A 26,667-nucleotide genomic window follows, 5' to 3' on the forward strand; every position below is an offset into this window, starting at 1 on the left:
AAGAAGATATTTATATATAAATAAAGTATTTTATAGCGTAGAATTGCAACTTTTACCGAAGCTGAGAACTTAAACATATATTTCTTGTCTTATTGTTTAACACCACAGCATTTTAATTGGGCAGATTTTTTTTGCTTTATTACTGTATATGGAAAAGAAATAATGCAGCCTTTCTGCATTGCTGTCTGACTAAATTTTCTGGTAAGGGAACTTTATGAACATGAACTGAAGGAGAACTGTTATGTTTATAGTTACAGAAATCCAAAGCATCACATGCCAGTTTGAAGTGGTCACAAGACACGTTTCATGCAAAGATTTTTTTTTTCATTTTTTATTTTTTTTTACTTGTGCATACTGGTCACAAGTTGGAAAAAAAAAATGTCCAATTGGTCTGAGTAGTGTCATACTTATTTACACACTTAGTATACAGAATTTTTATGGCTCTGATCACATTTTACTCATGCGGGTGAAAGGCAAAAGGCAAATTAGTGGACAAATAATATATTTAATTTCTTTCTTCTTTTTCTTTTTCTTGATCTGTAAATAAAAAAAATTAGCAGCCTCTATAAATGTGAGTTTTATGTATCATAAGCTGCAGTATCAATAGGCCACATTTATTAATAAAAAACATCATCAAATAAGCTCAAATAAGATATTAGACCGTGACATTATCATTTCTTTACGTTACAGTGTATACTTACGATCATCCTTTGCTTTATGGTGGGATTGCAGAATATTAAAAACAGCATGAAATACAATGATCAGCACACAAGAATCCACTATCATCTGTGTTTGCCATAACATAGGCAGCAGTATTTTATCTTTGCATTGGGATTATTGGCTCTTAAGTCTCTTCAGATGCCGCACATAATAAACTGATCTCTGCTCTCTAACCTCAAGCTAACCAGCTTTAAGGTGCAAGATAAGCCAATAAGATTTTATCTACTTGCTATGTCATTAAGGCCCCACTATTTGTAGCTGTAGGCTAACAGAGTTTCAGAGTACCGAAATGAGAAGTCTTTCGAACCTCCTCATGACTAAAATCTCACATCTATGCATTCCAGTTCACAACAAAAGACTTTTAATCAAATGTGTCATCTACATATTAAGAATGTGGTGTGGTGAGTAGTTGGTGAAGTGTTGTATGAAGGAAAAATAGTCATATATTATGAAACAGTGTATGCTTTCGATAAGCAGAGGGAATGAGAATGTGGATATAGTTCATGTTTTTGTTGAGGGATGGGTACTCCATTTTACACCTGCGCATAATAAGATTAGAAGTCTAATCTGGGAGGAGTCGGGAATAGTCTGACAGTCCCCCCTACAGTCACAGAGTAAGAGGAGGGATCTGTGCATGGAGCCAATCACTAAAGACACAGTCTCTGCTGCTTTTCAACACCCTCTCGATGGTGGTTTATTCCCACATTTGATTCATCATCTTGGTGGGATGGATGGCTTCTCACAGGGGAGCACGCAGAATCTGCCGGAAACTTGTGTTGCCCACTGCACAGAGATAATCTGAGACAAATCAAGTTAAGCAAGGCCACCGGATTGACCTACTGCAGAGCAAACAAGGGAGAGACAAGGTTGGAGCTGGAGAGATTGGCGTCAGAAATGTTGGTGACTGCAACAGTTACAGGCACCCTATCTCAACTACTAAAGGTACGTCATTCATTTAAATTCTTTATTTTCTATGTTGTTGTATTTATTGTGAGATTGATTGCATTTCTTTCCATGTTAGCTAATCAGCTAGTAAAACTTGACTGTTTTGCACACTAGTCTTAATATTATCTTGAATTTTTTTACTGTGGTTAAGCTAAAACGAGAATCTTAGAATAACTTGCCAATCCTCTTAGAATGGATTGTGTCTGCTTTACATTTGACATGTGCATACGTTTGAGTGTCATTTATGATGCTGATCTTTAACTGTTCTGCAAAGTCATTCTCTATAACATGTCACGTATAGAAACATTTTAATGTCAGTCTCAAACTCAGACTTTCACACTTTAAATTATCGGCATGTTTGTTTTTGAGAAACGGTTACTTGTAAGATACCTTTTCCAGATTTGAGCATAAAATGTTCACGGAATGCAGACGATAACTTGTATAATGCAGTATAACAAGGTAAATATGTGTGTCTAGGCTCTGCTATGACCATCAGCCTGAGTGATTATACATATGGATTTCCATGTAAAGACAACAGGGGGATCTCTGATGGAATACAGTAAGTAAGAATGGTGGAAAACTCTTCAATAACTTAGGTTCAGATAGTTGGTCATCTATAACTCTTTTAATTTTACCAAAAAGTTACATGGGGACTGCAACTGTACTGCAAATGTCCCAGAACAGTAGCTATTTTTACTGTAATGCCCAGATGACAGACTTGCGGTGCCAAACAAGGATTAGACACTTCAAAGTGAGCACTCACCACTGATGATCTTAACTATTTAGGTGTTACAATGCAACCTACATTACATGGAGTGTCTGTGCTGCTCTGCAGTTATGTATCTGAGACATTTCAGTTTTTACTTGTTTTTTTGCTGGAAAAAATCCAATTTAATAGCTAAAATGTTTACAGTTCTCTAATAATTCACACAATAAACATGCCAGTTTTATGATTTTAGATTCAGAGCTGTCTGTGTAACATCAAACTTCTCTTTTATTTCCCCCCTATAATAACTATAGTCAGAGCCCCCAGAGCGAGGTATACAATAGTAGGAGAAGCTATACGTCATGTCATCCCTGGACATATGCAATGCTCTATCGGCTGTGGAGGTCAAGCCTGCAAGTATGACAATCCAAGTTATTGGACGGATGACCAACAGGCCATTAAAGGGCTCTACTCTTCATGGTACACGCACTTCTTACCTGAGAAGGAAGTTTTTCACTGCAAACATTTTTCTCTGAAAGGGGCAGTTTGTTTTCTTTGAAGTATAATTTTATAAGATACTTTTCCATGGTCAGCATACAACCTGAAGTAAGCAGAGTGGGAAGCAGACAGGAATACCAAAGCAGAAGCTAAGCAATGAACTGTGGTGGATGAGGTAAGCTAGAAAGCCTGCTGTACTTATCTAAAAAAAAAAGGAGCAAAAAGTCCTTTATCAGTTTGAGTTATCACCATATTTGGAATATCTTCACTTCTTTTTCTGGTCATTAGACAGCTTTCCTGACAAGGACCGGAAGCTGTTATATCGTTCCCTTCAAAACCATCAGGCTATTTTGACAAAAACAGTCAGCTTACCTCCCAAAACCAGGAGCTGCTGATCTACCACTGTACGACTTTGGAGTTTTAACGTGTTAGTTTGCATCCAAAGCAGCTTGTGTGGTGGCTTTGAAAGAAGCAACATAATGCCTTCAGATCCCTGTCAGAAATGATTGTCTTACAGCATGGTTAAGAAGTGAAAACACTGTAAATATAGTATACACTTAAAACTGATATTGGATTTTTGGGGCCTTTTATAGGCGACTAAATGTATTTTGCTGCTGACACTGTCCAAAGCGGTTCATCAGCTTCCATGTAGGAATTCTTGCCTGCTTCTCCAACAGGAGATTGTGCTGACTGTAATTTATTGTAGGTAATGCACTGAATATGGATGAGAACCTTATACGACCCCATGTCAAAGAAACCAAACTATCCCTTTAAGCTGTGTTAGCTGAACTGAGAGAGAAGTAGATTGCTATGTAACATACATCTCACTAACAGTTTTTCCACTGTTTTAGGGTTACCGATCATCTTCTCGCTATGTCCAGGCCTTCAACAGATATCATTGAGAAGTACAACATTATTGATCAATTCAGAAGGTAAACAGAACTTTGTTTAAAGGTTAACAGCTTTCAGAATCTTTGTGACGATGAGGTTTCAGAGGAAATGAGACTAATCAAGTGTTCTGTGCTCTGTTTGTGCATGTGTTTGCGTAAAGGAGCGGTATTAGAACAGTAATCAACCTACAGATACCTGGTGAACATGCCAGCTGTGGAAGTCCTCTAGAGCCAGAGAGTGGCTTTTCTTACCGCCCAGAGGTCTTTATGGAAAACAATAGTAAGTACTTTAAGCAATTCTTGGTTAATGAATCAATAAATATATGTTGGAGCACGATGGCAACAAAAACTCATAATAATTTAAAAACGTGTTTTTCAGTTTATTTCTATAACTTTGGCTGGAGTGACTATGGAGTGGCCAATCTCACCACTGTGCTGGACATGGTGAAGGTCATGGCATTTGCACTGCAGGAGGGGAAGATAGCAGTTCACTGTCATGCTGGTCTTGGCAGAACAGGTATGTTTTTAAAGATTTGTATATGAAGTCTTTTAAAAGTTCCATATGCTGCCCCTTTTCGGTTCATGAATGAAGTCCCACATGCCCCCAGAGTGTGTCTTTTATCTTTTCAGCAAAATATTGCAAAAATGGTTCATCTTACCATGATTGTATAACCCCTTGCTTTACCCTGTTCTAAATGGGCTGTTAAAGGGTCTGTAGCTTTAAATGCAGTTGAGCTGCTGTTGTCCATGGCTGCTTCAGGAAAAATCCCACCTCTGCATCTGTAGTTACCATGTGTAAATAAATGTTTGACCCCAGGCTTTTTGATTGGCTTTGTCTCTCTGTGATATTCAAAAGCAATGAAAAGTTGAAGCAATCAACTGGGCTTTCAGATCCCCAGATACTGAGAGTGCATGAAGACTCTTGTGTGCTCTGCCAACAGCAGAACATTTGATTAGCTTTGCTTGTGGCTGAGACATTTTAGAATTAACAGAAGTAGCTGTAGAAGGTAAATACACTGGACTGTGAGGCAGCAGTTTATTTGGAATCTCTCACTTGGAAGCAGTGGACAGTGAGGGGGCAGGATTATGCAAATGTTGAGTTCAACAACTATTGGTTCCTCAGTTTCTTTAAAAAAAAAACAAAGGAAATTCTGCTTGTAAAACCAGGGTGCTTTCTAGTTGAATGGCAGTAGTTAATGTCTTCATATTCTCAGAGCTTTTGTTTTACAGATTCAAAATATACAAAGCACAACAACAACAAAAATTCACTATATGGAACTTTTAAACTACTTAGGACAGGCATTCTGATCTCCATCTGTACAATGTGACAAGAAATTAAGAATATATTTCCATTCCTTATCCTCCAGGTGTGCTCTTAGCATGTTTCTTGGCCTATGCTACCAGAATGACTGCTAACCAGGCTATTGTGTATGTTCGTGCCAAACGACCCAACTCCATCCAGACCCGAGGTCAGCTCCGTTGTGTCAGAGAGTTCGTTCAGTTTCTTGTCCCTTTAAGGAGTGTGTTTTCCTGCGCTGAGCCCCGATCCAACCCAGTCACCCTGCAACAGTACCTAAACCGCCAGAGACGCATTCTGCATGGCTACGAGAGAAAGGAGCTGAAGCACCTACCAAAGATCATCCAGCTAGTGTCTAGGCTGCTGTTAGACATTGCAGAGAATCGACAAGTGATTGAGGAAGATATTCTAGAGGCCCCTGATATCCAGGATATAGAAATGACTCTCAGTATAGTTGAGAAAATGGACCAAAAGTTACTTGGAAAGGAGCCCCGCTTACCAGGTACTCCCACCTTACCCAGACATTTCAATGAGCCGCCCATCTTCTATCACCGCAAAAGTCTGAGCTACAGCGAGTCTGACTTGAGACGGCTGGGCTCACAGCTGAACCTCCTCACGCAGCCTCTGACCTCGCTGTCACAGAATAATATTCAAATGTCCATTTCTCAATCTCGCATTGACTCCAAGGATCAAGGTTGGAGTAGCAACACATCTGATGTCTCTCACGGCTCAGGAGGCTCACTCTGGAGGGTCAAGAATGTGGAAAACCCAAAAGATGCAACCATTCTGCTGAAGAAAGTGAAGAGGAAAACAATCCAACGTAGTGAGTCAATGGGAAACAATGAATCTACCAAGATGGGTAGCATACTGTCCAGGTGGAAGGCAGAGCAGAGGGAAGAGCTAGCAATGAATGGGAGGAACTTTGGGGTTAGAGAGGAGGAGCATTCAGAGGTGCCCTTCATCACCCTGCAGTCAGAGCTGTCCCTGGATGCCAGGAGGTTGCTAGTGGCACAGGCCCTGGCGGTGGACCTGTTTCTTGATGGGGAAGAAGAGCACAAGAGCAAAGTTTTGACCTGGCAGGTAACCACCCCACACCAGTGGTACAGCATGTATGTAAAAATGCATCAAAAGTTATGCAATGCTTTCATTTGTCCAACACAAAATGTCTGCAGTGAAATCATTGTTTCATGCACCCGAGTCTGGATGGCTCATCAACAGAACGTCTTTGAATAGGTCACATATGATCTAAGATCTAAGCTAACAGTTCAAATGTGATGCAGGCAGAGCTGAACCAAGGCGGTGCATGGGAGAGGCTGTGCATGGAGCGGGATCCTTTCATCCTCACTGGACTTATGTGGGCTTGGCTGGAGCAGCTTAAAGAGCCAGTCATCTCTGTCCAGGATGCCAATGCCATGACCCCTGATAATACAGATGCTCAGACTGTCCTAAGCGCTCTTGACCAGGTTAGAAGCTTGTCTGTACTGATTCAGTTCTAAAACAACATCAATAATGAAACAAATTGTCTGGCCAATGCTGAATTGAGCTCTCTCTGTCTCTCAGGCCCCTAAGGAAACATTAACATGCATTCTAGATTGTATGGCTCATATGCAGAATATACCAGAGGAGGTTGAAAGTGCATTCCTCAATCGTATCATCAAGGCTCTCACTTGGGTAAGAAAATCCATACGCTCAATTAATTGGGAATCATTTTAACAATTTAATGCATTCACTGAATCTTGTTTTCCTCTCAACAGCTGGATAATAATTCAGAGGAAGGGAGAAAAGTTTATGAGTCCATGACAACAGTCCTTAAGTTTGTTCTTGAGGACATGAGATGTATGACCATTGGAGAAGATTAGACAGCTATGGCTCCTGTTTCATTAACATAAGTGCTGCCAGTTACAGATGTATGGTGCACTGTCTGCGTGGAAAAGAAAGTGATGCTTTTGTGCCTTTTGTCAATATATTTTAATATGTAAAAACACACATTTGTCAGTGTGGGCTTAATATGAACATTTGTATGTAGTTTACTGTCACAAAAACATAACTAACTCGCCTCAGTATTATTTTGCCTCAGCAGAATGTGGAAGTAACATATTAAAGAACAGATGACAAGAATATATTTTGCAATGCATTGTGCCTTAAGCCTGGCCACATTCAATACTTACCTCAGCTCCAAAAGCGTAGATATTTAACATTATCCTTCCACTCGGATTGACTTCTCATTTCTTAATAAACACACTGTTCACACAGTCGATCAATGCCTTTCCCATAGTGTTTATCTGTATTACATTCCCTTTTTTGTAAACATAGTCCCGCCAAAGAGCATCCTCTTGCAAGTCTACTCTGTGTGGTGAACAGTTCAGAGTAAAATCAAATGCTCCTCCTTCCAGTGGGTTGTGCAAACTGCATGCAGGCACTCTTGTGGAGCTTTGATGCTCAGGAGGTGAAAGAATATGCTTTTAAGACGTCTTTCCCGTCGTTGCCTTCTACTGAGGCCACAATGCTGGAGTAGTCACAGGCAACATGGGTGAACCCTCTAGAAAGGAGGAAAATCAAAAGGTGGATATTTACAGTATGTCACATCAAATACAGAGAAAATGCTTCCATTTATAATTACCGGCAAATATTGATGTTAACATGGATGTTGTTGATGCATCTGCAATAATAAAATGTGACAGCAAACAGTACCTGGACATGGTGTGAGAGCCTCCCAGTAAGTGGTATTGGCTCTCCAGGGTCAAACCACGGTCTCTGTCGTTTCTCCAAGTCAGCACTCGTAAAGAAAGGTCCTGAGATGCTGTCACCACACGAAAACTATCCTGAAAACACAAACATTTTCACACAATTATACTGTTCTCACTTCAGAGACCAAGTATTTCAAAAGGTGAGGAGATTTTTCTCTGAATTTGAAAAGAGAAAGCAGCCTACCACACTTATAGAAGAAATAGGCCTAGTATGATCTTTAAAGGTAGCCAGCAGGATTCCTTTCAGTGAGTAGACCCATAGCTGTTCACCAGCTGCCAGCACTATGCGGTTGCTGTCTTTGGCCTCTAGAAGGATTTCTGAGCGCCGCAAGTTCAGAGTCAGAGGGAAGAACTCCACCTGCTGGACTAAAATGGAGAAGGGTTTCAAATTACACCAGCAGGAGCCAAATATTTCAGAAAAATCCTCTTTTCTGCATCCCCACACTTTAACAGTTTATTAGAAGTTGAATATGAATCAAAGGAATATTCACTAGGTGCGCTGCGTTCTGATCTATTATGTTTTCTATAAGTGGGGTCATTTGTATTTCTTTGTTTTCTCCCTGAATGCCCATGCAACACTTCTGACCCATAATGAGTACAGAAACAAACTTTTACTGTCCAGTTCTTGAGCATAGGTGAGTATTTTTAAAATGACAAATTTCATTGTCGTATTAGAAATGTCTTGATGTGATGTCAATCATCCAGGCAAAATACACAATGACAAATAAAACTGTTTCTAGTACCAGCACTGAGTCTATGCATAATCTGCAGTTAAAGGTGAAATTTTCCTTCAGCAATTGATGATTATTTTCTAATCATTTGTAGGGCAGCACATGTGCTCCCAGTACCTGTGTAGGTTTTCTTTAGGTGTGCTGCCTGCCATGGTAGGTTAATCTGTGATTTTAATTTGGCCTTATGTGTGAATGTGAGCATGCATCGTTGCCTGATCTTTTGTATCAGCCCTGCAATGGACTGCCGACCTGTCCTGGGTGTGGCCTGCATCTTGCTATGTGTCGACTGTCATAGCCTCCATGACCTTCCATCAGCGACTGGATGGCTAAGGATTCGGTAACAGATCAAGTCATAGCACTAGCCATTATTCACATATCTCAGTCCTCACCTTGAATCTCGGACTTGTACTTGGACTTTTTAATGCTGACATCAAAGACAGTGAGGGCTCTGTTGTTTGGGCGCTGGTCCTGGTGGATGATGGCCAGTCTGGCAGGCTGGGTGGGTATGAAGACAGCAGCCTGGCACCCAGTGACTGGCACAGACTGGCACAGAGGATCGTCGTCCTCAGATGGAGAGGTCAAACTCTCAGTGTAAATCACCTGGCAACAAAACAAACAGCAGAAATCTACAACATGTGCAGAAATGTCTTCTATTGTTCAAATGAATCAACATCTATTTTTGCACTGTGTCATTTGCACAGAGGTAACGTGGTAAAAGAAAACACAGACCGGGGCAGGAAACACACACATACAATCAGAATGTCAAAGACAACAAGAAATACCTTTGGACTTAAATCATCATTGTCCTTGGTTCCAGCTGCAATCCACTTCTTGTCAGGTGAAACGAGAAGTATATTGACTTTAAAGGTGTCACACACCACTATGCTGGACTTTTTAGTCAAAGTTAAATCAGCTAGCATGCACACAGACCCCTGACTGGTTCCAACCTAGAAGAGAGATTAAAACATTACTTTACAGAAAATACATTTACATTATTTTCAGATCTGTAACCAGGAGATGTTGAGATTACTTACAGTCAGAAACCAGTCATTGTTTACATTGAACTGTAATAATGTACAGTGTGGAGAGGCAGTCGAAAAGGAGGCCAGTTCTTGGCCAGTCTGGCTTTGCCACGTCTTAATGAGGCCAGTAGAGTCTGCTGTGATAACAACTTCACGCTGTTCATCACTTACAATCCCTGTCAAAGGACTCTGCACAGGACTGCACCACAGGCGCTCACCCTGAGAAACAAAGGTGATGCAGTGCCTTGATGAGAAACATTTATCTCAATTCACTGCAGCTTTTAAAACATGTAGGAAAAACTATTGGAGAAAATTAGTTTCAGCAGTGTTCAGCTGGACAGAAATCTATAAAACCTTTCTGTAAAATAACTCAAAAGTCAAAGGATTTCAACATGGATTATTTGTCAATAGCTGCGTTGAACAGTAGAGTAGTACCTCTTATGAACAATCAATAAATTTAGAAATACTATGTTGAAAATTCAGGCCACAAAGTACAAACTCGATAAAAACAAAAGTGAATTGACCCGAAACAAAAACTGAGTACATCTCTGATTTCAAATCAGTCTAACTGCGTGAACTCAGTTAGAAAATTACCCCTGAACACTAGCACAGTTGTGGAGCTATGGGTTTCGTCTATCTGCATGTCTGCATCATGGTTCCACATGGAAGAGTGTTGTTAGAGCAATGTAAAAATGTGATTGTGTGACAAGAATACAGGAGCCAATGTCCAACTTAAAATGAGTCAAAAACACAGGATTCAGTAGTAATCAGCAGGTATAGAACAATCCATAGTATCACTAATCACGGCAGCAATGGCAATCCTCCTAAGACGACACCACTGGCAGTGCACTACTTTTACAGTGTACCTCTAAAAAAACTGGCTTGCCACAGAGCTTACTAATGGAAATTGGAGTTTCTAAGACAGCTCAGACAGTTTGAAATAAGACATCATGTAAAAGGAAACTCCATCGTCCGCATCAAGAACAAAACAACACCTTTTGCTGGCTCTTTGGCATGGCAAACAAAATGCAAAGTTAAACTTTACAAAAGTACATGTAAAGAAGCCTGGTGAATATTGGGAGCACATTCTTAGGTTAGGAGGTTAGGAGACCAACATAGATTGGTTTGGCTCAGATGAAGTCCAGCATGTTTGATGCCAACATACTGAGGACTACCAAAGTGAATGCATAGTCCTGCCATTGAAGCACTAAGGTGTTCGGGAGATGACGTACAGAAACGTCACCATCGATGCCTGTAAATATAGCACAATACTGGCTGACAAGATGACTCCAAGTCTCTAGAAGCCTTGCGGAAGTGAAAAATTCATGCATTATAATGATGCAAAGCACACTGCCAAAATCGCACAAGACTATATGAAGAAGAAACAAAAGTGAAAACTATGAATAGGCCAAGTCTGTTGCCTGTCTTAAATCCAACTGAATATGTCTGAGGTCTTTCAAAGAGAAATATCATTCAAACACAACTCCTCCAGCAAAGAAGAGCTAGAAAAAATGCTCTGAATAATGCCAGAACATCTCTCAGGAAATTCACAATTCTCTGTGCCGAGGAGAATTGAGTCTGTCATCAAAAATAAAAGTGGACATTCAAAGTATTCACAAAATTTAAAAAAAAAAAAATCTCAGTAATTAAAAGTAGTGGATTTATGTTGTGGCATCTAAGACAGAAATACACATTAGCTGGAAATGTATTGTGTTGTCTAAGTCTTTGGTATGGCATGAGATGAAAAAAACTCTTCATGACACTTAATGTTGAGATGTAAGGCGTTTCTTTTTCTGTTACTGTTTTTTTCTTTGGCGCTTGTTTTATCTGTAAGCACTGTGAAAGCACAACTGTTAACATGACGGATGAGCATGAATGATGGTGCCGAAGGTTTTTGCACTGACATTTTGGACGTTCCATGCTCTGACGGTACCATCAGTAGAAGCACTGCAGACTGTGGCGCTGCTGTTCCAGATGTCTGGCTGCTGGGATGAATTCCCCTGCATGTAGACAAACCCTACCACTCTGCCTGATGGACAGGGTGCAATATACAAAATTAAATGGCAAGTACTTTGAAGTCATGCATGAGAGATTCTAGAAATGCAGCGAGAGAAAGCGTACCTGTGTGCCCTCTGAGGCTTTTGCAGGTGTATCCTCCTGACTGACCCTTTGTCATCTTCTTCTCCAAATGGCACCGTCTCAAGAAATATCTCTTCCATGAGTGATTTATTTGTTCACTCCCCAGTACAGAGAGGTTACAGAAACTCCAGCGCTGCAGACACATCCTCCTGAAGAGAGTCAAGAATCAGAATTATTCCCACACTTATCGCCCATCCCCTGTTTTGAAGAGACAGGAAGTGAAGGAAGCTCACCTCCATAACCAAGGAGTCTCTGCAGCTTCATGCCAGTCCTGAAAATATAAATATGAAATCAGATAATAGCTAGACATTCATAAAAATAATAATAATATAACTGTTTTTTAGGGCACCTTAAAATTGAATTGTACTTTGATAAACATACAACAAAAGAGGATACTCAGGAAGGCATGGTTAAACAGATAGCTCATTAGGCAAAACATAAAGAAAACAGAGAGGAAAAAGTAGAGAAATAAAGTGGAAAAACACAAAATAAAGAACTGCAGTAGGAGTAAATAACACAAACACCAGCTGATACAAATTAAATACTGCAAACACAAAAACGCCACAGCACATTAAAGGAAAATGGAAATGCAATACAGAAATACAGAAATGAGTAGAATAAAAGCAAACAGAGAGGTTTTAAAGAGCTGCACTTCTGACAGGCTCTCTCAGCTACTTCCGCAAACCAGACCCTCCTCACCTGGCACACGCTCGAAACTCTGATCAAATCCTCCTCGCTGAGAAATGTAAAGATGTGAATGAGGCAGTCGCCGATCAGCTGTGGGAGATCAGGGTCCATGCTGACACGAATTATCTTTAACTACTTCTTCACTTGTGTTTTTCTGAACTGAAAGCGACGGCGAAACGACAAGCTCGGGGAAGCTACGGAAAGAATACAGGGACAAGGAGCGGAGGGAGGTTCAGCTTCAACCGGCAAAACGCGTCCTGCGCCGCCAGATGTCGCCATTATAAAGGAGAGGCGATCCAGAGAGACGTCCAAGACGGAGGCGCACAACAGGTAGCGCGCACCTGATGCGTTATACAACGAGGAAAGGTGGATGAGTTCTACTTTTTGATATTAAAAAAATCACGCACTGCAATTCATAAGTGTGTAATTTCGCCAGCTTTCTTTCCCTTTTTTGACAGTGTGGAGGTTAGAGATTTGGGTTTGTACATCAAAATCTGCATGAAGTGATCTAGATTTTAATATATTGGATGTATTTTTTAAAAAATATATTGTTTCTCTCTTTTTTCTTTATGATTCTCCTTTTTTGGGGAAATACTGTCAATTGAGTGAGCCAAACTTGGTAACATGTCCTGTGCGTAAAATTACGCGTCAGACGTATAAATATTTTTGAGCAGCGACCTAGTTAACGACAAATAAATGACTGTCCCAATCAGTCAAGGTGAATTCACAGCAAAGGAGTGTGTAGGCTTGTGTGTGTATGTATGTATGAATGTGTGTGTCTGCGTGTGTGTTGAGATTCAGCCCTGGCGGGATTCTTCAGCAGGGCCCCATGTCTCCTGTGAACACGCCCCAGATAGATGAGGCAGATATATAGCCAAGACCTGCGGGTAGCAGAGGAACTGAGAGACAGAGATAATCGCACTTGTTCACCCCAAGGGTTACCTGTGACACCCTCGCAATGACAAGAGGGCCCAGCGAAAGGGGGCCACGTACTGAAGGGAGTTTGGATGACACCCCAGTCGGCGATTTGTAAAACTTCCCGAGCGTCCGCTGTTTTTGATGCTTTTCGTCACTTTGGACGTCCTCTGGAGTTACCTGGGCTGCGATCGACCGGAGAATAAGCGAGCAGAGTTATTAATCAGCTCCACAAATCGGTGCATGAAACTGAGAGCTGGGCCGCAATGAGTCGGAGAACGCGACGCTGGATTTTAAGAGTTTTGCTTTGTTTAGGAATTGTTTACCTGAAAATTGGGTGAGCTGCGTTCATTTGACCTTTTATTAGTCAGTCACAAAGTCTTTTAGTTTAATCATGAACGAATGGGAGATTTACCTGTTGTTGGTCCTTTCAAAGAACGACTAGTGTTTCTTTATTTCCTCAACAGCAGGTAGATGATCTCATACATGGAAATCAAGTGTTTAGTGAGGAGCGTAACCGTATGTCAGACTGCGTACTTATAACTCAGGACGTTTCTTTCGTTACAAATTTAAATGATGATAAAACTCCTAATGTGTAACTGTAATATAGATGACGTGCACCTTAACTCACATACATTTTTAAGTGAAACTAATAATTTTGGTGGCAATACCTTCTGTTAAATTGCAACCACCCGGCATAAGTTTATATTTTACAGAAGAGCATGATAAATATTTTGGTTAATAGGTCTACCATCGCTTCTATTTAATAAATCCAATAGTGAAAATGCATTAAATGACACGTAAAATGTTTTGGGTTAAAAAAAAAAGTCAAACAAGAAAAAAACGATTTAAAGAAAGTTGTTGGTGGCTTCTTTCCCTCAGTCCTGTCCATCTTCCATTCACAGTGGCTTCTCGTCGGTGGTGGCCCTAGGTGCGAGTATAATCTGTAACAAGATCCCAGGTTTGGCCCCCAGACAACGGATTATCTGCCAGAGTCGCCCCGATGCCATTATCGTCATCGGAGAGGGAGCCCAAATGGGCATCAACGAGTGTCAGTTTCAGTTCAAAAACGGGCGATGGAACTGCTCTGCGCTGGGAGAGAGGACTGTCTTCGGAAAAGAGTTGAAAGTGGGTATGTTGCTGTCTGTTAACGTTTGTTTACTATTTGATTTTTTTTCTCCCAGCAGTAAACACAACTTATCAGTCACCTCGTACAGCAATGATGATCTTTACGCGTAAAATGCGCACAGCATTTGCCTCTGGCTGTTCTGTGTTGCAATTCAAAAGATGTCACCATTTCCAAGTGCCAAAGTGAATTAACTAAATTTAAAGCTATAAAATAATTAATATTAAAGACTTTAAAAAATTATCTTCACATGCTTTTTCATTTGTTCCCAAAACACAGTCTAATATCTGGTGTTCCTTATTTCCAGTGACAAACTGCTCCAGACAGACATTATCATCTGCCATGCATTATTACACCCATAGTATAAGAAGCATCCCTTAAGGAGCTAGTGTCATTTACATCAGGCCTAGTTTTGCTCCAGACTTTTCATTGAGTAGGGCTTTCGGAGCATATATAAAAGGTATCTGAAGCCAGCATTGTAACAAAGCTCTTGTGAATGTTGGCAGCCTTTCTTTTCAGCCCGGCAGAGTCTCTAGAGACACATTTTCACTGGTCTTTATCCTGTCTAGTGATGGGTGCTGTGGCTCTCACTGTAAGGATGTGGATCTTACCACGGGTATAAGTTACAGTGAGGAATAGCCAAGAGGAAAGCAAGACTCCAAAGTATTAAATTAGAGAAAGAAATTAGTCCCAATCAACGTTCCTACTGCAGAGATAAAAGTTTCTTGTAAAGAGGGATGAACTCCAGGGGACGATGAAATTATAGTTGGAGTTGTGTGGCTTGTTTGTTGGTCACTGTGATAGGAAGAGGTGGATTAAAGACTGTTAGATACTGAGGATACTAATATGAGGAAAGCAAAACAGTGTTTATTCAAGAATATAGATATTTGGTCGAATAGTATCTTTATAGCTACAGTTGGTGAAACAATTTTGATTATCACAGAGGTGGTTTTGTAACACCATTTTGAAAAATATCTTAAAAGAACATTTTTTTTGTGAAGATATTAAAAGAAAAAGCTACAATAACACAATGGTCAGTAGCTTGGACCAGCTGTTTGAGGCCATCTTGCCTGCTGCATTTGGGAAGAAAGGATTATCGCTTCATGCTGCTGAAATGGAAACAGTGGTGTTTGACAATCTGTTCCTTTATGAATGAGTGGTTTTAGCCAATCAAGAGTTTTGGTCTGTGTTTCCAAGAGAGGAGTTTAAGTCTATGGCTTGGACAGCCATACCAAATAGATTGGTTTCACTGAACAGATTAGCGTAGAAGGCGGATGGTTGTAAATGAACACCATTGTTGATGCCCAAGCTGAGTGGAGCTGTGTAGCCTGCAGTCGCTCTTAAAGCAAAGTAGGAATGACCAGAAACGGACATATTGTGTACGGTTAAGGCAAGGTGCTCCAAATTTGTGGCATTTTAGACCTCAGCTATGTTTGAACTTTGTAATTACTCTGTGTGCACTGTATGAGCTGAGATCCACACTAAGTGTCATGAGTGATGGTAAACCGACACTGCCAGTTTAACTTATACAAGCTTTTGAATTTTTGTCGGCGCTCTTTTTAATCTCTTCCATCTCTCATTATTCATACCATCTCTTATGGTGAACCCGTGCACTCAGGACTGCAGGGGAAAAATTAACAACGGTGCAGTCAGAACTGACTGACTGCTCTGACACACCTTCTTTTTTGGCTCTGAGCCCATCAAGTCTATAAAAACGTCCACATAATTGATGCCTCAATATGAGCTTTTTTTTCAATGGCACGGGCACACATCCAAGATGTTTATCAAAAACATGGCAGCTTTACATAGTGAACCGGGTGACGGGAGGAAGCACAAAGAAGGTATGATGTTTGTTTTGAACAAACAGCGACAAGGGGAGCTTATTTACACATAGATATGATGGATGCAGTAATCAGCAGTTTGCTGTTTGCATGATAATGAATCATAGATCTGAAAATTAAAAAGCCGTTCTGCTTGCTGATGGGGTTTAAGAATACATGCATGTTTATTATATGCTTTTCAACATTGTAGAAGGAGGAAAATGTCCTGCTTTGCTCCCGTGTATAAGCCTACAAGACAAATGAGACTTTCTCCGGGTTATTTTGTGGCTGGAGAACTCAGCTTCAGGGTCTGTCTATGCCTTTGAGTCCTGTGAGATTAACCTTTAGTGATTTGTCGATATTTCCCTGTACGTAAATGATTTGTTAGCTGGACTTGGGTGCAGATAACGGCAGAATGAAGATTCTGATGTCACTGCCTTATGAGTTTACACAGAATGTGACAGTTTCCAAGTGGATCAATAGCCCTTCCTTGCCTACAACCCTCTTATTCATACAGCTTTGTTGACTATACCGCCAGCAGACATTTTGGTTCATGGGCAGGACAGTTTCCAGGTCAGGTTTCAAAACACTGCAGCCCTTGAGTGATATGCCAGGAAGACTGTGATGTAAGCACACAATATGTTAATAATTGATCTCTTTTGCCTATTTAAGAAATCTCTTACACACATATAGCATTCCCTTTAAACTGAAGGAGAAACACTATGATCTTCTCTATTTCACAAATCTAAATGCATAGCTGTGACATTTTATTCATCATCTTTTCTTTTTCTGCTCCTACAGGCAGTAAAGAGGCTGCGTTCACCTACGCCATCATTGCAGCAGGTGTGGCCCATGCCATTACAGCAGCCTGTACGCAAGGCAACCTGAGTGACTGTAGCTGTGACAAGGAGAAGCAGGGTTTCTACAGCAAAGACCAAGGATGGAAGTGGGGAGGCTGCTCAGCAGATATCAGCTACGGCCTGGACTTCTCCAAAGTATTTATTGATGCTCGGGAGGTCAAACAGAATGCAAGGACGCTCATGAACCTCCATAATAACGAGGTGGGACGCAAGGTAAGAAACCAGCAATGGGCTCATGCCTAACCTTATACATTGTAGAATTTAATGCAAGTGATGTACTCCCACCTCCACCGAGATTCTCTCAGACGGTGAACTGATGGTTAAGTAGCTGGTGTCAGTGACTGCTAACAGTCTCTGCCATGCTTTGGTGTGGGTGAACCTTGCCAAAGACATGGGCAGTGAGGCCAAGCTTAAACGAGGACCTGAATAAAGGGCTGCTTTTAAGGGAAGAGCTGTCTAAGTGGCAGGATTTGATTACAGCCCAGATCTCTGCATTGAAAACAGATTGACGCTGTACAAAAAGGCATTAGCCCAGTCCACCCTGTGTTTTGCACCGCTTGGGCAGTGTACAGTTACCTTTATGACAATCCCCACCCGCAATTTCTCTAATAATGCAAACACTGATCAGGTGCAGTGTGCTTGCACATGCACTGTTGTTGTTTGGCTACCTGGTTTGATAATCAGTGAGTAATATTTGTCTTTGTTTTTGTACAAACAAGTGCAATAATGTACATGAACTCCAGCTGCATGAAACTGAATCTTCATTTCATCTAAATCAATTTTTACATACCATGTGATTCGTCATGCTTTCTGACAGAATTTAATACAAAATAATTTATTTGTGTTCAAAACAAAGAGCAGAAAATTAGGTTGAACATAGGGAATTAAAACAAACCTAGGAAATTTAGCCAGAAAGGATTGTTTTCATTATGTATTAATTTCAGTGCCTTTCTGCCATGCATGGCTGCAGAACACTGTAGGGTTACAAAGAGACTCCAGCAGGTCTAGAAGTTAAGAGATTGAGGGGAATAATGTGCCAAACAGCCAAAGTGAGGTTGGAGTTAGTGCAGGATAAAGAAGCAGCTTTGCCCAAGTTAACCGATATCCCCTCTCTCTCTGTCTGACTCTGCCAAAATAGCCTGATTCACACAACCAACACGTCCAGCATAGCGGCTGAAAAGGCTCCTCACACACAATTGCGACGAGTAGATAATTTTCTATGTGCGTTTCCAGGACCATGAATTCAAATTGGCTTATCTGGACAGCTAAATTGCCTCCCAGGGAAAAGACAGTACTCGTGGATTCAAACTTTTAGCGGTTTCACTTATTTCCCATTCTTTCCGCTAATAAATAGACTCTCTGTTTTGATAGCTACCCCTCCTTTATTTATGCTAATTAAAAGCAGTGACACCGAGCAGGAGCGCCGTTCACAGCTCCCTGGTCGAAGACGTCCAGACAATGGCTGTCACAAGTGTTGGTCACAGAACAACTGATGGATTAGGGAGTTGAAGCCAAGGTTTTTATGAAGTGGTTTGCTCAGAGGAAAGCTGTTCTTTTTGGTCCTTGTTCACACGTCTGTATTTGGGTTTTACTGTTACAGTTTACTTGCCAAGGACACAGACGTAAATTTCCCATGAATGGCTTCAGGAGACCATATCGCATACCAAACATGTAGCATTTTTGGAAGGAGAAAAAAAGGAAATCGCAATTGACCTTGTTGCTAAAGAAAACTTTAGTTTCAGTCAATGGCTTGTCTCATTGTCATCAGTTCAGGGTTTAGCAGTAATCCTAGTCACTCGGCGCCTTGTACAGTCACTCTTGACATTTGTGTGTTGTGTGTGGTAACTACACACACAGAGCCTGAAATCTGATACATTATTTTGGCTTCTGTGTGTATAGTATCACACTGCCTTGTGGTGGGGCTGTATTTAATCCCTAACTGTAGTTATTTGTCAGTCACATTGTTTAATAAGCTTGCTTTGAAGGGGCTGAGGTGCGATCTGGATTGAGCGATTATCCAAATACTAGGTTTTAAACCATATATGTACATATAGAAATCTACAAATGTGATAGTAGGAGTAGAGAAATACAACAAACATTACAGTAATCTAGAATTGGTTTTAATAATCTTAGCGTAACTATCACTCATTGCCGGAGTGTTTTCACAGCTACCTGTTGCTTCTCCCTCACTGAGTTGTTTTTGTGCGTCTAGATCCTGGAGAAGAACATGCGGCTGGAATGCAAGTGTCATGGTGTCTCAGGCTCCTGCACCACCAAAACCTGCTGGACTACACTTCCCAAGTTCCGCGAGCTCGGCTACATTCTCAAGGAGAAATATGCCCATGCTGTGCACGTGGAGCCAGTCAAAGCCAGCCGCAACAAGCGCCCTAAATTCCTCAAGATCAAGAAGCCTTACTCTTACCGCAAGCCCATGGATACAGACTTGGTGTACATAGACAAGTCGCCTAACTACTGTGAGGCGGACCCTCTGACTGGGAGCTTGGGGACACAGGGACGGGTGTGTAACAAGACAATGATGCAGCACATCAGCGGCTGCGACTTGATGTGCTGCGGTCGGGGATACAACACACACCAGTACTCCCGCGTCTGGCAGTGCAACTGCAAGTTCCTGTGGTGCTGCTACGTTAAATGCAACACCTGCAGCGAGAGGACAGAGGTGTACACATGCAAATGAGAGTATTTATTGGATGGCGTGTGTGTGTGGTGATGTATGCGAGAGCTCATGTTTTGGTGTTTTCATGGACAAACCTTACAAGAAGGCTGCCTTTTAATGCAGTCCTCTCATAGGAACTTACTGTGTACGCAGTAAGCTGAAGATGGGCGTCATGATTCTTTTGCACACAAAGCTCTTTACCCCTCTTCTTGGACTGTTCGTTGGGACGCAGTTTTGAAACAGCACGGGAAAAAGCTGTTATTGGAGAAAACTGTCGCCTGGCATATGGGACTGGATGACCACAGTGTGAGTCACAGAAGCAAAATGTCAGGACTTTAAGCTATGTGGACGTGTACTGACGTTTTGACTGCTTGGCCTTTGCCAGTGCAGATGAATTATGGTGGATGTGATGCTGGGCAGGACACACTGCTGTAGTTCTCACCCCATGTGCACAGATGAAACGACACAGCCATTTGGAATATTTAACATACTGTATTTAGAGAATGAAAATAATTAATATTAATTTATTCTATAAAGAACTACTGATTTTGTCCACTATGGATCAAAAATAACTAAATGTCATGAGGTTTTAGTGTATTAAAGCAATCACAGCATGTCCATGGCTAACACACTGGATTTGAATCTGCCTGGAATAATGTGTCATGTTGTAGAGTAATGTTGTTCCAGATGCTGTAGGCTACTCAAATTGACCCTCTGACCCTCTCTTGAGTTTGTCTTCCCTCTGTTTGCTGCTAGTCTAGGAAAATCCCACTTGTTGAGGTAGAAGGCTGAACGCTGTACTGACTGTCTCCAGTGGGGTTGCTCACTTCAAGCTAATGTAGCTTAAACTGGAATTTATCCTCTGATCAAAAACACGGGCACATTTTCCACGTTTGGTAAATATTGGTTAATAGAGTATATTTTGTAAAAGCCTATTTTTATATGAATGTCTTATTTATATCTTTTGCATATTCAATGTCATGTTCTGACCCTGACATCTGCTGTTAAAACCCCTGTGAAAAAAAAAAGCTGATATATGTAAGTTGGCCCCAGCTGTCACTGCCATAGTTGTATATTGTAAGTGATAGAGACTGTCTGTATGTGTCTGTGTTCAAATGTCTGTGTTTACTGCGTTTCATGACTACTACTGATGGAATACAGGAACAGAATAACACTAACAAGATATGATTTCTGTTGTTGCTTCCTCACACATCAAGTATCATTCTGGTCAAAGGAACACATGGAGAAACAACTTGCAATGCAATGGTTTTATAAAGAGACTTGAACAGTCAGAAATTACTTAGTGCCACTTAGTGAGGATATCACTGATCATAAATTAAAGAAAAGGAGTTCCAACGTCATCATTTTATTGCCATAAAGCAGTGGAGCTGTTGAACTTTTATAGCATAAATTACCCTAACTGCTTATTAAAGAGGAATTGCTTAACTTATAAAGTCATTACTTTTCAAATAGATGTTAAGGTAATTCTTAATTGATAGTAGTGATGTTGTAGCTTGCATCATTGTCAGGCACTTTGAGGTATCATAACATACAGATAAATGTTTTTTTTTTAAATCATATGGTCACCATGGAGATAAATCAGCCCTCAAAGGACAAGTGCAATGTTTGCAGCAGAAAGAGAGATGTTCTTTGAGAGGGGAAAGTTATTCAGGCTTAATTGAGGGCCCATCTTGCGGACCGGGAAGCAGTTGAATGTGTCCGAGGAGAAAAGTGTTTGTGCTCTAATGGTAGGGTACCGGCGTAATTGATGAGGCTGGTCGGGCAGACTGTCACAGTGATGACTTGCTCAGTCGGGGGAGTGGGAGCTGTCAGGTGATAGATGACTCGCACATCTGCTTCATTCACTCCTGGGCCACTAGTTGCTACAACAACTCCAGTGCAGGCGAGAAAATGCAGGGCAGTCTCCAAGAGAGGCCGGCCGACGTGTCAGGGAAATGTTAACGATGCGAAAGCCCACAGTCGTTACAGATTCCACTCTCATCGGCCTGGAAGTGGAGTGAGGAGACAGGCCCAAAGGTGCTGACGGAAAACCTGCTCCCAATAATCTCCTAGGATTGACAAATGTAGCTTGTAAAGTTTTCACCTGAGCATTTCCACACGGACATTTCCCCCCCAGTAAAAACGACCTGTTTCACCTTCTTTGCGAAAAAAAAAAAAAAAAAAGCAAGGACACATGAGAATTCAGGTTTATTTTACAGTGGCCATATCGTGCGCCATTGGCCGTGATAATCTACCCAGAATAAAGAGAAAAGGGCGTGAAGGGATAATAACAGAGGCTTGTCTCTGTCTAACAAAAGCTTTCGGCTTTCGTAATATTGATACAAAAGACTCACGCATAAGAAAAGGCAGCTGCCCAGAAAGACCTGGTTAAAACTAAACTAGGGTTTTGTGCACGAGACGCACATCACTTCACCTCATGGACAAAACACTCGCATCTCGGAGACCTTTATATGTGTCGCCTATTTGCTTTCGCTTGCAGCAATCTAACATTTAAATGACAAGGGCAAAATACAAGCTTTGTTTGGATTCTCTGAATGTGGCGCTCTGAAGTTACAAGGTGCCCTTAGGTTGTGCCAATGCAGATTAATCGTGGAGATTGACACCATTAAACCTGTGATGCAGCTATTTACAGCAAAACAGGCTTTTTTTTTAAACAAACAATATAGTTTTAGCTCCTGTTACTTGTAATCCACCTGCAGTGTTTTCCAGTCAGGTGTAAAACACCACCACACAGAGGCCACAGCCACTTCATGCCCGCTGAATCACAAGCACAAAATACCACCTTCTTTGATATTTCAGCCTAAGTCAGACACCCTGCAGGATCACTGAAATGCTAATTATACTCTTAGCCGTGTTTCTCCATAAACAGGACCGGGCCCATGCCAAGATGTTCAGGGGTGTAATATACATGTCGCTCTGAAGTGGGGTGGCGTTACCCTTTGGAGTTTTGTTTATAAAAATACACACACACGCACACACACATAGACACACGGGCGCACGAATGCACGTGCTCACCCATCACCTGCAGTAGTTGGAAATTGGTGGTAGCTGCAGATTTATGGTTGGTAGTCTGGCTCACTCCCTTTGTTATTGCTGGAGGTCTGCCACAGCTTCCCTACCTGCTCCCATGACCTGTTACATCAGGGCAGCCCAGCGCTGAGCTCCAGCCAGCAATTAGCATCAAAGCTAAAACAAAAGAGTCTTTAAAAGATATTCAAGCAAGACCTGTCCTGCTCTTTGTTTTATCATTAGATCGTCCTTGAACGCAGCAGTTATCTGATTTATAGCTGAGAGCAGAATTTATCTGATGAGGCAGACATGTGTTGAAACGGGTGATAGGATTTAGGATTGATTTCTAATTACAGCAAATGGAGCAATGAGATTTTTCTATGCAGTCTACCCTCCATTGTATCTGCACGACAGCGCACATGAAGCATAGAAGACGTGCATTTGCTTTTTCAAAGAAACTCCTGAAACTATACCACCAGTGAATAAGGAAATGACTCATAATTTCACAGTTAAAGAGTTGTTAAATCATACATCTTACAAGGCTTTCATTAACACATGGCTTTAGCTGTGTGTGTGTGTCTGAAATGCTCTGTTTCAACAGTTTCCAACATTTCACTCAAACAAGTGGACAGCACTAAAGACAATCATTTGAAGAGGGGAGGAGGAGTAAGAAAATGCGCTCTCCAGTTTTTCTTTCCCCTTCGCTCTCTCTGACCATAAATCTTCTGACACATGATTATGTCAGTCATACTTTTGTTTTTGCTCTGGTTGAGACATGCACAAGCACCTGAGCGCTGCACAGTAAATTGCAGAGCACAAGGTTGTCTTTATGTGATTCCAGAGATACTGTATGGGAGCAGAGCTCATTCATGCACTCTGTTAACTGCGTGCTCTTTGAGGCCCTGCGATGGGAGCTGGAGATAGCCGACAATATCCACTCCCCACAAGAGAGATCCAAAACTGTTTGGCCCTCACAGGGTCTATCTGACTTCCCATGGTCTATCTGATTTTGCAGGTAAACACAGTGGTCAAATAGCTTCAGGGTATTGTCAGCGGCATTAAGCTGAGGACACAGACTGGATAAGCACTCTGGGGGGATTTTGAAGGAGCCATTTACAATGATCTGAATGAACATACCAACCTGCTTTACGTGCCTTTGAAAGCTTTTGAAATATTTAATCACGGAACAGTGATGGGGTAATAAGGACTTTGAGTGAGTTTGTTAAAAGGCTGCCTTTGATGGTGTGCATATCTTCAAATGATCTGAGCACCCCATATGATACTTTTCCTTGGTTTTGGAGTGGTTTTGGAACAGGGTTATGGAGGGCCCTCATACCTGCCCCCCTCAAAAGACGTCACCTGAGCTAAGCTTACAGTAATCCTCCGACGTCTCGGCCATCCTGACACGGGATGTTTTGAACAAAAACACCAAACTCACTACAACCCTGTAAGACCTCAGAGACGCTTAAGAAATATCACAGATCATCACCCAGCGTCATGACAGTCAGGAAATATGTCAGATTCCTCACCTGACAGTCTTTGCCCTTTCAAAGAAGAAGTGGGCATCTCCTCCTCTTTATCTGACCGTTTGTTGTTGGTTTAACAAAATGTCAGCTTCTTTCTAAACCACAGTGTCACTGGTAATGAAACATTTCCATTAGATGGCAAAACTTTTAAAAAAGATCAATAATGCGGCACCAAGCCAAGGTGAATACTTTCCACTTGTATATCAGGCTATCAGTTAATGCTGTCGACTGTTGCTGGCGTCCTAAATTTTGAATTTTCCCTGAAAGAAAGGTGCACAAACAAGCTGCTGGGACGTAAACATTCTGCGTGTACTTCACTGATGGTGTCATAACTTCCAAGCTCCTGTCTCTTGGCTGAGTTCAGAGGGAGTTGCAATGAATTCTCGCCTCCAGCATCTTGTAACCTGTCCAGACACGCTCCTAAATGTATCATTGCAGAAAGCCATGAAACAATTTGAGCTGATGCTGCCAGTTTAAATAACTAAACCGTGTGGTCAGAGCTATTATATCATTAATCTTCTCCCTCTCTCCACTCATGCTTTGCCAAGGTATGGAAACACCCTCACCTTCAACCCAAAGAGGTAAAGAGATACCTGAAAGTACCTCTTTTGATATGTATCCTGCAATGCTGGTGACAAAAGTGTTTTGAAGTCAGTGCCATAGACCCTTTCAATCATGCTATCTTTACTGCATTCCCTGCTGCTGGACTGAAATGCATATTTCAGAAAACCTTGAAAGGAAAACATTTTGCGATAACAACACACAAAAAAAATTCCCTTCACAGTTTAACATTTGTGGGTCACAAACTGGCCTGAGCATGCGGTTAATTGTATACACTGTTCATGACACTGATCTCATGAACTGTAATAACCACTTGTTTGAGAGTTTTGTGTCTGTGGCTCCCTGTAAATAATAGCCAGTGTTGGCTAAACAAGGTAAAGGCCTGATGTCTGACAGGTTGTATCTCAGGTCATTTTGTTCTTTCCTCTAAACATATTTCATATTTTCCGTCACCTTATTGTCTTACAAAGCATACACAACCACTGTGAGGCTCCACTTAAAAACAACAACAACAAAACAACAAAAAAAGCAAAAAGAAAACTGAATCTAAGACGGTAATGTGCACTAAAGGACCACAGAGTGGTGGAGGTCATTAAGTGACATTGTTAGATGAGGCTGTGACAGTGGTAGATGATCCTACAGTTCAGCACAGGGTCAGTGGTTTGTCTGTAGGGCAGGAGAACACAGCTGGATGCTCTGCTCTGAGGTCAGCTTCAGTGATGGTAATGAGATAAAGAATAGGACAAAAGGGAGACGGGATAAAGACAGCGATGAAGGGGACCGGAGCTCACTTTCACTCGCCTTTAATGATTTTAAAGACGCTTTATACCTACAGTATGTTGATTTATGGTTATTGTAATGTTATATTGCTGTTGTTGTCTTTACAATACTGAGTTCAGCCAGTACAAATGGCATTTTTTTAGGGGTGGCCATTCATTAGTGAGTGTCTCCTTGTGGCCTAGTTCAATCCAGAATGAAAGCCTGATGGACAGGGACTCTTGATACTGTGCCAGACAATGACAAACAGCCTAAAGGGTTTCTGGAAGGAAGTCTTTAGATTCTTTGCTGTTTTGCAGCCAAAGAAATGACCCTGTCATGCACTGACAGTGATATTAGTAGGGCAGAAACAGAGAAAACTGCTCTGCGAGGATAAAGTAGTCACCTACTTTGTGGATCTCCTACAGTTTCCACAAGAGGAAGAGTTAAAAACATGATCCGGATTATGATCTGATGTCACAAGCGACTCCCGAAGAGGGAACAAAGGCAGTTGGAGCATTGTCAGCTGGCACAGACACCACAGCGATCATTTCCATCATAAATCACCACTCTTCAAAAGGATAGGTGTCTGGTGACAGGATGAGTAGGCCGAACAAAGCGCTGTCTGCGGTGACAGAAACTCATATGGAGAGGAAACTGCTCTTCATTGCACTTGAGCCGAAAGTTTCTGCTGAAAAGACACCTGCAGAAACTACACAAGTGAGACTGTTTCAGCTGAAAAAAGAAAAAGGAAAAATGCTAATTTGAATCATCGAAAATGTGCAGTTAAAGATTTGTTGGCCACTTGGGGGCAGTAAGTTGGAAACAAAGCTGTTAACATTGACAGCATTATTTTGTGAAATTTGTTCGCAGTAGAGTTGGGGATAGCATACCACAAAGTAAAGTAATCACATTACACTCGTCTGTGACACAATAATGCAGCATGTTACAGTTCTGAAATTCAGTAATCGCATTACAGTTAATACTTTACCATGTCCATATAATTTTTTTTCTATG

At 41.3% G+C, this 26,667-nt stretch overlaps 3 protein-coding genes across 3 annotated transcripts; 2 read left to right on the forward strand and 1 right to left on the reverse strand.

Moving 5' to 3' along the window:
• Nucleotides 1-1,918: 1,918 nt before the first annotated feature.
• ptpdc1b (protein tyrosine phosphatase domain containing 1b) lies at nucleotides 1,919-6,915 on the forward strand. The gene is made up of 9 exons (XM_022205040.2): nucleotides 1,919-2,224; nucleotides 2,686-2,851; nucleotides 3,721-3,801; nucleotides 3,921-4,039; nucleotides 4,139-4,276; nucleotides 5,127-6,136; nucleotides 6,337-6,519; nucleotides 6,617-6,727; nucleotides 6,811-6,915. The coding sequence occupies exons 1-9, from the start codon at nucleotides 2,179-2,181 to the stop codon at nucleotides 6,913-6,915; spliced, it is 1,959 nt and encodes a 652-aa protein (XP_022060732.1). The 5' UTR covers nucleotides 1,919-2,178.
• Nucleotides 6,750-12,682, reverse strand: fbxw12 (F-box and WD repeat domain containing 12). Its single transcript, XM_022205041.2, has 10 exons — nucleotides 12,395-12,682; nucleotides 11,929-11,966; nucleotides 11,678-11,844; nucleotides 11,461-11,585; nucleotides 9,569-9,775; nucleotides 9,317-9,481; nucleotides 8,924-9,134; nucleotides 7,988-8,169; nucleotides 7,748-7,878; nucleotides 6,750-7,595 (listed from the first exon to the last, which is right to left on the reverse strand). Exons 1-10 carry the CDS (start codon nucleotides 12,491-12,493, stop codon nucleotides 7,496-7,498), a joined length of 1,425 nt encoding a protein of 474 aa, XP_022060733.2. The 5' UTR covers nucleotides 12,494-12,682; the 3' UTR covers nucleotides 6,750-7,495.
• A 351-nt stretch (nucleotides 12,683-13,033) lies between these two features.
• LOC110958480 (protein Wnt-7a) lies at nucleotides 13,034-20,960 on the forward strand. Its single transcript, XM_022205042.2, has 4 exons — nucleotides 13,034-13,634; nucleotides 14,203-14,429; nucleotides 17,045-17,316; nucleotides 19,316-20,960. The coding sequence occupies exons 1-4, from the start codon at nucleotides 13,564-13,566 to the stop codon at nucleotides 19,796-19,798; spliced, it is 1,053 nt and encodes a 350-aa protein (XP_022060734.1). The 5' UTR covers nucleotides 13,034-13,563; the 3' UTR covers nucleotides 19,799-20,960.
• Nucleotides 20,961-26,667: the final 5,707 nt, after the last annotated feature.

This window comes from Acanthochromis polyacanthus, chromosome 6 (assembly GCF_021347895.1).
Source record: "Acanthochromis polyacanthus isolate Apoly-LR-REF ecotype Palm Island chromosome 6, KAUST_Apoly_ChrSc, whole genome shotgun sequence".
In the NCBI taxonomy this organism is placed as follows: Eukaryota; Metazoa; Chordata; class Actinopteri; family Pomacentridae; genus Acanthochromis; species Acanthochromis polyacanthus.

Coding starts and splice junctions, on each gene's coding strand:
- fbxw12 (XM_022205041.2), bottom strand. CDS start 12,493: ATGGACCCTGATCTCCCACAGCTGATCGGCGACTGCCTCATTCACATC. Junction 9,135..9,316: donor ATGATGATTTAAGTCCAAAG/GTATTTCTTGTT, acceptor TTTTGTTGCCAG/GTGATTTACACTGAGAGTTT. Junction 8,170..8,923: donor GTACAAGTCCGAGATTCAAG/GTGAGGACTGAG, acceptor TCTCCATTTTAG/TCCAGCAGGTGGAGTTCTTC.
- LOC110958480 (XM_022205042.2), top strand. CDS start 13,564: ATGAGTCGGAGAACGCGACGCTGGATTTTAAGAGTTTTGCTTTGTTTA. Junction 14,430..17,044: donor CGGAAAAGAGTTGAAAGTGG/GTATGTTGCTGT, acceptor CTGCTCCTACAG/GCAGTAAAGAGGCTGCGTTC. Junction 17,317..19,315: donor ATAACGAGGTGGGACGCAAG/GTAAGAAACCAG, acceptor TTGTGCGTCTAG/ATCCTGGAGAAGAACATGCG.
- ptpdc1b (XM_022205040.2), top strand. CDS start 2,179: ATGGATTTCCATGTAAAGACAACAGGGGGATCTCTGATGGAATACA. Junction 2,852..3,720: donor AAAGGGCTCTACTCTTCATG/GTACACGCACTT, acceptor CCACTGTTTTAG/GGTTACCGATCATCTTCTCG. Junction 3,802..3,920: donor ATTATTGATCAATTCAGAAG/GTAAACAGAACT, acceptor GTTTGCGTAAAG/GAGCGGTATTAGAACAGTAA.